Source organism: Gossypium arboreum, chromosome 8 (genome assembly GCF_025698485.1).
Source record: "Gossypium arboreum isolate Shixiya-1 chromosome 8, ASM2569848v2, whole genome shotgun sequence".
NCBI lineage: Eukaryota > Viridiplantae > Streptophyta > Magnoliopsida > Malvales > Malvaceae > Gossypium > Gossypium arboreum.
The window spans coordinates 137,617,890-137,631,182 of NC_069077.1; the positions used below are offsets into that span (position 1 = coordinate 137,617,890).

At 33.4% G+C, this 13,293-nt stretch overlaps 1 protein-coding gene across 1 annotated transcript; it reads right to left on the reverse strand.

The window, feature by feature from the left end:
• Positions 1-12,025: 12,025 nt before the first annotated feature.
• LOC108468472 (uncharacterized) lies at positions 12,026-12,544 on the reverse strand. The gene has a single exon (XM_017769354.2). The coding sequence runs from the start codon at positions 12,542-12,544 to the stop codon at positions 12,026-12,028; it is 519 nt and encodes a 172-aa protein (XP_017624843.2).
• Positions 12,545-13,293: the final 749 nt, after the last annotated feature.

Genomic DNA, 13,293 nt, shown 5'->3' on the forward strand with positions numbered 1-13,293 from the left:
TTTGAGTAAAGATTAATGTAATGTTTAAAATGATACATGTTTGATTGATTTGATTGTGTTAAAAAAATCGTTTTAAAAAAACGTAAAATGGGTCGTATTGTAACACCCCCTACCCGTATCCATCGTCGGAATAGAGTACGAGGCATTACTGAGAAGCACGAAACACTTACAGATAATTTAAATACATTTTCATAACAACTTGTATCGATTTCATACTATTTCATATTTAAGCTTTATTCATCAAAGTATTTGAAATATCATCTTTATGCAAATAGCACATATGAGGTACATAATTCCATAATTATGAATGAACACATTTATCAAACATATTCCATGTTTTTTTTTTATATATATATCATAGTTTCATATTTCTATGTATCAATTACCATCACTTCTTCGTATTTCAGACAAATACGTGTAACAATTCATAAATATGCAATTTACTAACTCTTCCTGCCAATCACGACTTAAATTGCCAAATCACTTATTGAGCCCAATTTCAATGTTCACTAAAATCTATCATATAAATTTGGATGTACGTATTCATCAATAAATTCCATGTACAGATATCATCATCTCATATTTCCACATACATTTACTTTCCACATTTATGAATTCAAATAGCATATACAAGACATACCAATGTATTTCAAGTACATTTTCATGATATTTCATTTCGAACTTAGATTATTTCATACTAGAAGTTTTCTCATTAACTCATTTGGAATACCAATTCATACGGATAATACACTCAAGGCGTAGAAATATATAATCACAAATGAACTCATTCATCAACCAAGTTTTATGCTCATGTCTCATCAACTCGTATTTCCTTATGTCACATAATTCCATGTAATACTTACCAAACTTCTTCAAATTAGTGAATATCTTACGGAATTGGTCTGCACCTGTATGCACTGAATTTCACTGATAGTCACTGATGCCATAGCATAGCTATGGTCTTTTCACTAGAATGCCATAACTCAGCTATGGTCTTATATCTTATACACATATCACACCGATGCCAAATCCTAGATATGGTCTTACACAAAAATCACTTGTCACTTGTAGCCGAAGCTACCACTATTCACTGATCAGGTAGCCGGAGCTACCATTTTTCACTAATCAAATTACTTATTATCAAATTAGGAAACGTCTTACGAAATTGAGTACGTCATTGCTCAGTGCCACGATTCATAACTCAGTATGGTTTTCCTCATTGAAATACCATACCTACGTTTCACAACTTGATATGGAAAACACCATACCTACTTTTCATGCTCGGTATAGAAAATACCATACCTATATTTTATAACTCAGTATGGACGATGCCATACCTACGTATCATAGCTCAGTATGGACGACGCCATACTTACGTTTCATAGCTCGGTATGGAAATACCATACCTACGTTTCATAGCTCGGTATGGAAATACCATACCTACGTTTCACAGCTCAGTATGGTTAATACCATACCTACGTTTCACAACTCGGTATGGTTAATACCATACCTATGTTTCACAACTCAGTATGGATGATACCATACCTACATTTCACAACTCAGTATGGTTAATACCATACCTACATTTCACAACTCGGTATGGATGATACCATACCTACGTTTCTTAACTCAGTTTGGATTTGATAATACCATACCTAAGTTTCATAGCTCTGTATGGAAATACCATACCTACATTTCACACTTTGCCATGGACCAACCACGGTCTTTTCCGTCAATTTATCTTGTCATTGAACTGAAGTGCTCAATTTGATCATTTATTCAATTTTCATGCTTTTACATTATTCACGATTTTATCATCAATACATATGAAATAACGCATCATGAAATTCATAAAATTAACAAATGATCATTAAAATTTAGCCATATAAACTCAGAAGTTCGATTTTTGTATTATAACGATAATCATAGTTTCATAATAAATATTCCAAATAAAACATTATATCATTTCTAATTCAACACTTATCGATTATAATCGGGCATGTGATCAATTTATACACGAGTCATTCATATATATATGTATATTTTTCCTCCTCCTCCTCTCCATCCACATCCTTAGTATAAATAACACACTTGTAAGTAACATTATCCATAATTTTCACTATTTATTTATGTGAATATTCAAGCTATTCATCCATGTCATAGTCACTAAATTATTTTTATCTTGAGCTAAAGAACTCCAAATTAAGATCCATAAATTTTCTTAGAAACTAGACTCATATGTCTTCTTACCATAAAAATTTCATAATTTTTGGTTGGGCCAATTAATACAGTTTATTCATTGAAGTCTCCCCTGTTCTGCTGTCTGACAGTTCTGACCCTTCTTCACTAAAAGTTAATTATATTATTGTAAAGAATTCGAATGATGTTTCAATTTGTTTATATTGAAAATAGACTCATTCAGGATTCTAAAAATATAAATTTAAGCCCATAATTATTTTTATCCAATTTTTTATGATTTTACAAAGTCAGAACAGGGGAACCCGAAATCATTCTGACCTTGTCTCACAAAATTTATCATATCTCATGATTTAAAATTCCATTGCTTACATAATTTCTTCTATAAGAAATTAGACTCAATAAGATTTAATTTCATATTTTATTTATCCTCTAATTCCATTTCTACAATTTTTGGTGATTTTTCAAATTTAGACTACTGCTGCTGTCCAAAACAGTTTTAGTGCAAAATGTTGATTTTCATTTTGCCCCAAATTTCACAATTCATACAATTCAGTCCTTTCTTAATTAACCCCTCAATTAAGATAATTTTCTCAATTAATACTTTTCCTAGACTTTATAAGTTATTTCATAACTATTTAAATTCAGAATTTCCACATAAAACTCTAACTTCAAACTCTTTTACAATTAGGTCCCAAACATTCACTTTCTATTCAATTATTTCAATAAAATCAGCATATAAACAATTTAAAGCTCTAATTCCATTCCAAATCATCATATAATTCCAGCACATATTCATAGAAACTTTCAATTTCTTTCATAGAATAAAAAACTAATGAATTCAACAAGTGGACCTAGTTGTAAAAGTCACAAAAACACAAAAATTTAAAGAAATAATCAAGAATTGAACTTACTTGAAGTAAAAATATGAAAAAACAGCTTAAGGAAACTCTTCCATGGCATTTTTTGCTAATGAGAATGCTGAAAAATAAAGAGAAAGCTAGATAATTCCACTTTAGTCCTAGCTTTATTAAATAAATTTTTGCAATTTTCCAATTTTGCCCTCCTTATTTTCTTGCTGATTTCATGCCCTTGCCGTCCAGCCCAAATAGACCTTGGGTCTATTTTCCTTTTAAACCCTCTTTCTTTTATCATTTAAGCTATTTAATCATTTTTCACAATTTTGCATTTGATACAATTTAGTCCTTTTTGTTCAATTAACTATCAGAAATTTAAAATTTCTTGACGAAACTTTAATAATAACTTATTAACACTCCATAAATATTTATAAAAATATTTATGGCTCGATTTAAAATTTTTGAGGTCTCGATACCTCGTTTTCGATTCTAATTATTTTAATATTTATTTTTAGGACACTATTCACTATTTCAAAATTTTTCCTAACTTCACATTTAACTTATACTCACTAAATTAATAATATTTCCTACTAATTTGTCGGATTTAGTGATCTCGAATCACTGTTCCGACACCACTGAAAATTAGCCTGTTACAACTACTTGGCCAATAATGATAGTGCAACATACATTTAAAGCAACAATGACATAATATTGCATAATAAAAAATAACACATGGCATTTACATTGACGAATCATGATGTTAACAAGCATAGACAATAACAAGAATAATAATGCAAATGATAACGTATGGAATGATAATAATAATAATAATATAAGTAACAACCACGTAATAATAATAACAATATTAAAATCTAAATTTTGAAATATATATTGAAAGCAATAAATAATCAAAATAAATAAAAATAAAAAACCATAATAAAAGAGAATAATAAATAAAAATGTGAGAACGAAATATTAATTAAATAAAATAAATTAATAAGACATTTAATTTTAAAAAGGGACTAAACAAATAAAATATAATAGAATAACAAACAAAAAAGTCTATAAAAAAATTGAAAATAAATGAACCCAGGGTCGAATTGAAATAAAATGATAAATTATGGGCAAACATGAAAAACACAAAAGGAATGGGGGATTAACGGGAAATTATTCCCAGTCTTTATACACAGCATTTCAATATGGACCAAAGCACAACTAAAATAAAATTACATGGTAGGATTTAAAAAAGGAAAGAAACACAAACTAGGACCGCATTGCAACGCGGCACAAAAGTGGAGGGACTGCACTCGTAAATATACCATTCATCGCAGAAACACGCGGATCCTTAAGGCATGCGGGTGGGGTCATGGGTTCCCCCTTTAAACGATGCTTTTTTGAGACGTGTAGGGGGAAGTAAAACGCTACCGTTTTACTCGGCTATTTAAGCCAAAATTTTTTTAATAATTATCATTTCAGCCGTCATTTTTAGAAAAATTTTCAAAACATTCTCCATTTTTTCTGCTAGGTTTTCAAACCCATCTTTTGCTCCATCGCCGGTCCGCCACTCCTCTGCCGTGGACGGTGGTCGGAGTCGCCCAAAATGGGCTTTTCAGCTCCCGTTTAAAAGTTTTTGAAGGCTACATCATTTCAGCCCAAAAAAATTGAGAGAAGAAGATCCTTTTCTCTCCTTTTGGATTCGATTTCAGCGACGGAGAGGAGAACTCTGACGGCCCGACCACGGCGTAATTCGGGTAAGTTTTTCACTTCTTCATCTTTTTATTTTTTCGCCTTTTTTATATTTAAAGTAGATTTTAAAAAAAATAAATAAAAGAAACAAGACAACCAAGATAAACAAGAAAAATATCAAAATCAACCTTCTAAAGCTTCTATTTTGCTTTTTGATTCACTAATGTGGGTAAAAAAAGAATACAAAGGGAAAATTGTGGCCTTTATAGCCGAATACAAGGCCGTTCGCTTCTATTTTTTTTTGACGTTTTGCTATTGATGCTTGCGTGCTCCTCTTTGTTATTTCATTTAATTCTCTTGCAGATGTCAGAAGCGTTCGACACCGGCGATGGCATGCGAGGAAGGTCCTGCTAACGTGCGGTGCGCATGGGGCGGAGCAGCAGCAGAGAGACCTAAGTGCGGCACACCTAGGGTTTTTTCTTTCTTCTACTTACTTTTGTTTTGGGTTGTATTGGGCTATTAGGGTTTAGGTTAATATGTTTGTAATTGGGTTTTAACTTTGGGCTGGTTTAGTTTTGGTTTGGGTTTTAGTTTGGGTCATCTGCTCGGGCTTCCTTTAGGCTTGGTATGTAATGGGTCTTAGTTTAGGTTATTTGGTTTGTAAATGGACCATTAATTTTGGACTATTTTTTATTTATTTGGTTTGGGTTTAGTTTTGTAATCTGGCCTAGGCCAAAATTGGCCTATTATAGTTGCCCTTTTTTGCTCGTTGACGTGTAGCGTGAATGGAGCAAAGACTTTTAAAAGGGTCAATTTTGCCTGGTGTTGCCGAATCTTGACTTTTTGGTGCTTCTTTTCTTAAAGTAGCCTTATTTCATCCCACTGCATCTTTAAGGGTATAGGAATTGTTGCTTCGATCCACTCCACTACAACTTCAGGGTTTTTTCTTTCTTCTGCTTACTTTTGTTTTGGGTTGTATTGGGCTATTAGGGTTTAGGTTATTGGGTTTGTAATTGGGTTTTAACTTTGGGCTGGTTTAGTTTTTGTTTGGATTTTAGTTGGGGTCATCTGCTTGGGCTTCCTTTAGGCTTGGTATGTAATGGGTCTTAGTTTAGGTTATTTGGTTTGTAAATGGACCATTAATTTTGGACTATTTTTTATTTATTTAGTTTGGGTTTAGTTTTGTAATCTGGCCCAGGCCAAAATTAGTCTATTATAGTTTCCCTTTTTTGCTCGTTGACGTGTAGCGTGAATGGAGCAAAGACTTTTAAAAGGGTCAATTTTGCCTGGTTTTGCCGAATCTTGATTTTTTGGTGCTTCTTTTCTTAAAGTAGCCTTATTTCATCCCACTGCATCTTCAAGGGTATAGGAATTGTTGCTTCGATCCACTCCACTACAACTTCAGAGAGATAGGATTTGTAATCTGTAGCTTTAATCTATTCCACTGCAACTTTAAGGAGATAAGACTTGCTACGGTAGATTTAATCTGACCTTCTGCAACTTCAAAGGTATATGATTTGTTGCTTTAATCTACTCTAGTACAACTTCAGGGAGATAAGATTTGCTATCTTCAATCTGCTCCACTGCAACTTCAGGGAGATAAGACTCGTAACTTCAACCTGCCCCACTGCATCTTAAGGGGGATAAGTTTTTCTATTTTCGATCTACTCCATTGCAACTCTAGGGGGATCAGATCAGTAACTTCAATTTACTCCACTGCAACTTTAGGGAGATAAGATTAGTGGCTTCAATCTGCTCCCTGCAACTTCAGGGAGATAAGGTTTGTAATTCGTAGCTTTAATCTGTTCCACTGCAACTTCAAGGAAATAAGAATTGCTATCTCCAGTCTGCTCCATTGCAACTTTAGGGAGATAAGACTTGTAACTTTAACCTACACCACTGCAACTTCAGGGAGATAAGTATTGTGGCTTTAATCTGTTCCGCTGCAACTTCAGGGAGATAAGATTCACCATGGTGAGTTTAATCCATCCCACTGCATCTTCAGGGGTATAGGATTTTTGGTTTCTTTGGTCTGGTATGCCATTCTTTGGGAAACATGACCTGTAGAATCTATTTTATGGGCCTATTTATGCCAAATGATTAGGATGTCATGATTAGAATGAATCAAATTTTCCTAACTAAATGTGTATGAATGATGTTTGCATGAATGCAAAAATGTCATTTTTAACATGATCTTCTTTTAATGCTTATGTAACACCCTAACCTGTATCCGTTGTCGGAATAGGGTTTCAGGGCATTAACAAGATTTACATATCATTTAACAAAAAATTCAATTAAATACTTACCGATTCAATGCATCATACAAATAAACATATTACCGTTTAATCAATAGCTTGGCACTTGTCTAAGTATCAAACATCAACATCGTTAGTATACTTATACATATTTCATATAATTTCAATATTGATATACCTATTTTCTCGTCATATCACATTTGAGTTTAATAATAGTCTCAACTTACATAATTTCCTTGTATCAACATATCAAAGATAATCATATATGTATATGTCACGAAACATATTATTCTCTTATCGTTTCTTCATAAGCATATATCATTCATTTCGTTTTATCAATATTTCATGCACCATCATTTCCTTATATCTTATGTATATTTATTTTGGTAATAGTTCATATTAAACTTAACATAAATTAAATTCCATGTACCTATACTTATTTGATTTATCTATCTTCTTAATTATTTCATACAACTATTTTGTACATATATTTCCATATAACCATTCATTATCAGATACATATTACCTGAATATCAATTGTTCAACTGATGTCATAGCATCCCCCATCGACATGTTGCCATAGTGTCTTTCAACTATGGTCCTACTCATTTTCTGTCATGTTGCCATGATATCTTTCAACCACGGTCTTGTGCATTGCCATGGTATCTTTCAACCATGGTTTTATTCTTTTCATGTCACGTTGCCATGGTATCTTTCAACCATGGTCTTACACATTTCATATCATGTTGTCATGGTATCTTTCAACCATGGTCTTACACATTTCATTTCAGAAAGCACACTCCCGCGAACCTCATACTTACAGCGGGATTGCCAGGCCAGGCTAAATCCCCTGCAACGACAATTACTCTAATAAGTTTGGATCTGAATTACCAGTCCAGGCTAAATTCAGACCCTAATTCGGATTACCCATTCGGGCTAAATCCATTTTCCACATATTCTTCAGGAGGGCTATATCAGAATAGGATCACCCGTTTGGGCTAGATCCTTTTTACCGTCAATTCCTTTTCAGAGATCCATCGAATTTTCCTTTCATTCAACCGAGATTTCTTTCTCTTTTTATCAAATATATCAATGTTTCATCAATTTTCATACAATGAACATTCAAATCATATTCACATAAATAACATACATTTCAAGCATTTAAGAATATCATTCAAGTTACACGAACTTACCTGGCGAAATTTCAGAAATATCAAGAATCAGGGGCATTTTGGTAAAATTTTCATTTTCCCCGATTTTCACCCAATCTTGATCCAAATTAATAATTTCATTCAATATATTAATTTAATCAATAAAACAACTCATTTCCTTCATTTTGGTCATTTTTGGCATTTTTACTAAATTGCCCCTACAGTTCTTATTTTATTCATTTTAGGCCCTGAGTCTAAAACATACAAATTATCCATTTAACAAATAACAGTATGTATGTTATCCAGATGAAATACTTCTCTCAATTTTTCATCCCTTTTGCTTTTGTTCGTTTGGTTGCAATTCCCAAGTCTTTGAATCTGAAACTTACTTCATACTTCATCTGGAATTATTACTTTGTTGCTCTAGCTTCAACAAGAGCTTCATATTTCATCCGGAATTATTACTTTATTGCTCTAGCTTCAACAAGAGTTTCATATTTCATCCGGATAACTTGGTTCTATTTTTCTTCCTGTGTGAAAAACCCAACAAAACACTTGCTAGCTGAAAATTCATATACTTATTTTTCCTCATCCTCTTCTCCATTCCACATCCTTAATTTATATAACATGCTATAAGTAACATTATCAATAATTTCATTATTTACTTATATGTATATTCAAAACTGTCCATTTGCATCATAATCACTAAATTATTTATATCTTGAGCTACAGAACTCGAAATTAAGATCTGCAAATTTTACATGAAACTAGACTCACATATCTTCTTACCATAAAATTTTCAGAAGTTTTTATTTAGCCAATAAGTACAGTTTATTCTTTAAATTCACCCTTGTTCTGCTGTCTGATAGTTCCGATCCTTTTTCACTAAAAATTAATTATCTCCTTGTACAGGATTCAAATGATGTTTCCGTTTATTTATCTTGAAAATATACTTATTCATAATTCTAAGCATATAAATTTAATTCCATAATTATTTTTCTCCAATTTTTTTTGATTTTCCAAAGTTAAAATAGGGGAACACGAAATCATTCTAAACTTGTCTAACTAAATTTGTTATATCTCACAATTTACAATTTCATTACTTGCACTGTTTCTTCCATGAAAAACTAGACTCAATAAAATTTAATTTCATTTTTATTCATCTTCTAATTCTATTTCCACAATTTTTTGTGAATTTTCAAAATTAGACTACTGCTGCTGCCAAAAACTGTTTTAGTGCAAGATATTAATTACCATGTTTATAACACTCTTATTTTCTTTCTCTACACTATTTCCCTTCACTTTCTCTTATATTCTCTTCATTAACATATCAAGAGCATAGGATCATATATAAGGAAACTATACATTAACATCAATCACATGCTTTTTCAATAATATCAAACTTAAAAATATATTGAACTGATGATGTTCTTACCTTATTCTATTGATTTCAATCTTCATGTTAATTTTTTCTCTCCTTCAGCTTCCATTTCTTGAATTCAACTTGATATTCTAACTTCCCATTGTCTCCTTAACATTTTTTTCTCTTGGTAGCTATGAAAATTCTTTTGATTTTTGGGTGAAAATGGTAAATTTTTGGTAGAAGGACCAAATTGTAAAGAAATGAAAACTTCATTTCTTCTTCTTCCTCTTACGTTGGTTTTGCATGGGAAAGATGGATGAGAATTCCTCATCTTTCTTTCTTTATATACTAATAAAATAATAATAAAATATCTTATTAAAATATCTTATTAAAATATTAATAAAATAATATTTATCTATTAAATAATTATAAAATATCAAAATATCTGTAGCATCATTATTGCCTTCTAGAATTCTCTCTCTTCCAATTGACTATTTTGCCCTTTGTGATCTTTTAAAATCCCATTCTTGAGTCATCATTTAATTTGGTAAAATTGCAATTTAGTCCCTCATAATTCTTCACCTATTCAATGTGGTCCTAATTCATCAATTTTCCTTGGTTTCTAGATCATTCCACCCTTAAAATATTTGCACTATTAGTCCTTCCACCTTTTCATATTTACACTTTAATCCTTCAAAATTTTGAGTATTTACTCTTGGGCCACAAAACTTTTCTCACTTTTACAATTTAGTCCTTTCTTAAATCAAGATATCATAATTTACTTCTCAATGTTGTCATAACTCAAAATTTCCCTCTTTGTCACTTTATTTCCTTATTTTACTATATCAAAGATAATATCTTACGTAGAAAATTTTGGGGTATTACAGCTTATGTTGACATTGCTCGTTGTTCATCGAGGTTTTATCACTGACATATTACTCTGTCTTCTTCTTCAGCTGGTATCTCTAACAGAAAAATCGAAGAATAATCACAATTAGGACTATTTTTCCCCAACGTTTTCAACTCTTGGGTTTGGTTAGTTCTGACCAGTGGTCTTGCTTCAGGTTCTTGTATTATTTAATAAGAGCAAAGCTCGAAATAGGTCAATCAACATAGAAAATTTAATAAAGAAAGAATAAGACAAAAAATAGATGCCCTAGATATCATAGAATGAGCTTCTCTGCACAGAACTTCTCGAGGACCCTTTGAACTTGATATGTGCTTAGAAGACCTAGAGTACTTTGTTGATGCCCCAGGATGTAGCATCTTTCCTTCTTGTTAATTCGGAGAAAATAAGATTATCGCATGCCCCATCTTTGATCAAAATTTGAATTGCCAATTCTTAGGTTTTCAACTTAAAACCCCTTTGGTCTCAAAGCGCCATTTTGTGGGTTTTTGCCTTGGCCTCTCCCTTTTTTTTTTAGGTGAAGTACCTCTTAACCGAATCCGAATTCACAAGATTAGGCAGGTTTTTGCCATCCATCTCAGTCAAAATCAGCACTCATCCAGAGAAGACCTTCTTCACCACATAAGGTCCCTTCTAGTTTGACATCCATTTTCATCTGAAGTCCTTTTGTATGGGGAGGATCTTTTTCAAAACAAGGTCTCTTTCATGGAATTCTCTAGAGTGAACCTTCTTATTATAAGCCCGCATCATTCGCTTTTGGTACATTTGACAATGACGGATAGCTTTTAGCCTCTTTTCTTCAATTAAGTTCAGCTGATCATATCGAAACTGGATCCATTCTGCTTCATCTAACATTAGTTTTGACAGAACTCGTAGAGAGGGAATCTCAACCTCAATAGGTAGAACCACCTCTATTCCATAACCCAAAAAGAAAGGCGTTGCCCCGGTGGAGGTCTCGACACACGTTGGATAAGCGTAAAGGGCAAATGGTAACTTCTCGTGCCAATCTTTATAAGTCTCAGTCATTTTTCCCACGATCTTCTTAATATTCTTATTGGCTGCCTCCACCGCACCATTCATTTTTGGGTGATATGGTGACGAGTTATGGTGTTTGATCTTGAATTGGCTAAAGACCTCTGCTATCATGCGGTTATTCAAATTCAATGCATTGTCAGATATGATCCTTTCAGGCATTCCATATCGACATATGATTTCTTTCTTTAAGAACTTGCTGACTGCCGACTTCGTGACATTAGCATAAGAAGTGACCTCTACCCACTTGGGGAAGAAATCAATGACCATAAAGATGAATCGATGCTTGTTAGAAGCTTTTGGCGAGATCGACCCAATGACATCCATGCCCCATATAGAGAAAGGCCACAGAGAAGTCATGACATAAAGCGGTGAATGAGGCACATGAATTTTGTCTTCATAAATTTGACATTTATGGTATTTTTTAGCATAACTGATGCAATCGCCTTCCATAGTGGACCAATAATATCCGAATCTCATGATTTTTCTGGCCATTATGAAACCATTAGTGTGTGTTCCACAGACACCCTCATGGACCTCTTCCGAGATTTGCTTAGCCTCAACAACGTTCACACATCTTAGTAGCACCTGATTCTTCCCTTTTTTTTTTTATATAGGATCTCTTCATCTAAGACATAGTCACTGGCCAGCCTTCTCAATATCCTTTTATCATTCTCAGTTGCTTGGTCTGGGTATTTACGATTCCTTACATATCGAAATATATTGTGATACCAAGGGTGATTATCTTTTTCTTCTTCTTCGTCGATGTTGTAATAATGAGCCGGAGCCTCATAAATACTCATCTGGATTGGCTTCATGTCCTCTTGCTTGTTTACTCTAATTATAGAAGCTAAGGTAGCTAAGGCGACAGCTATCTGGTTCTTATCTCGCGAAAGGTAACGAAAAGTGATGTCGTCAAACTCCTCAATTAACTCCAAAAATAGCTTTCGGTAATTGATCAATTTGGGGTCACTTGTTTCCCATTCGCCTTTGAGCTGATAGATCATTAGTGCAGAATCCCCATATACTTCTAGCACTTTGATTTTGCATTCAATGGCTGTACGGATACCTGTGATGCATGTTTCATATTCTGCCATGTTGTTTGTGCAATCAAAATCCAATTTACTAGTAAAGGGATAATGATCTCCGTTTGGGGATACCAAAACTGCCCCGATTTCGTTGCCTATAGTGTTTGAGGCTCTGTCAAAGTTTAGTTTCAAAGGATGGCCTTCTTGAGAGTCTTCTTCAGTGATTGCAACATACATTAGATCTTCATTCAGAAAACCAAAGCTTAAAGGCTTATAATTGTCTAGAGCTCTACTGGCCACAAAATTCACTATTGCACTGCCTTTTACAGCTTTCTGGTTCATGTAGACTATGTCAAATTTAGAAAGCCAAATTTTCCATCGGGCTATTCTTCCATTCAAAGTAGTTGAATCCATTATGTACTTCAGATGGTCTAGGTTTGAGATGAGCCAAGTTGTGTGGTACAACATGTACTGTCTCAATTTTCGGGTTGTCCAAATCAAGGGGCAACACAACTTCTCAATTGGCGAATATCTTGTGTCACATTCAGTGAACTTCTTACTGAGATAGTATATCACTCTTTCTTTTCTTCCTAACTCATCATGTTGGCCTAGCACGCATCCCATACAATTTTCGAATCCTACCAAGTACAGTATCAGTGGCTTATCTAGGCAAGGTAGCATTAGTACTGGGGCATTGGACAAGTAACGCTTGACCTTATCACAAGTTTTCTGGCACTCCTCATCTCATACACCTGGATTGTGTTTCTTAAGGAGACGAAATATGGGGTCACATTTCTCAATTAGCTGTGAAATGAACC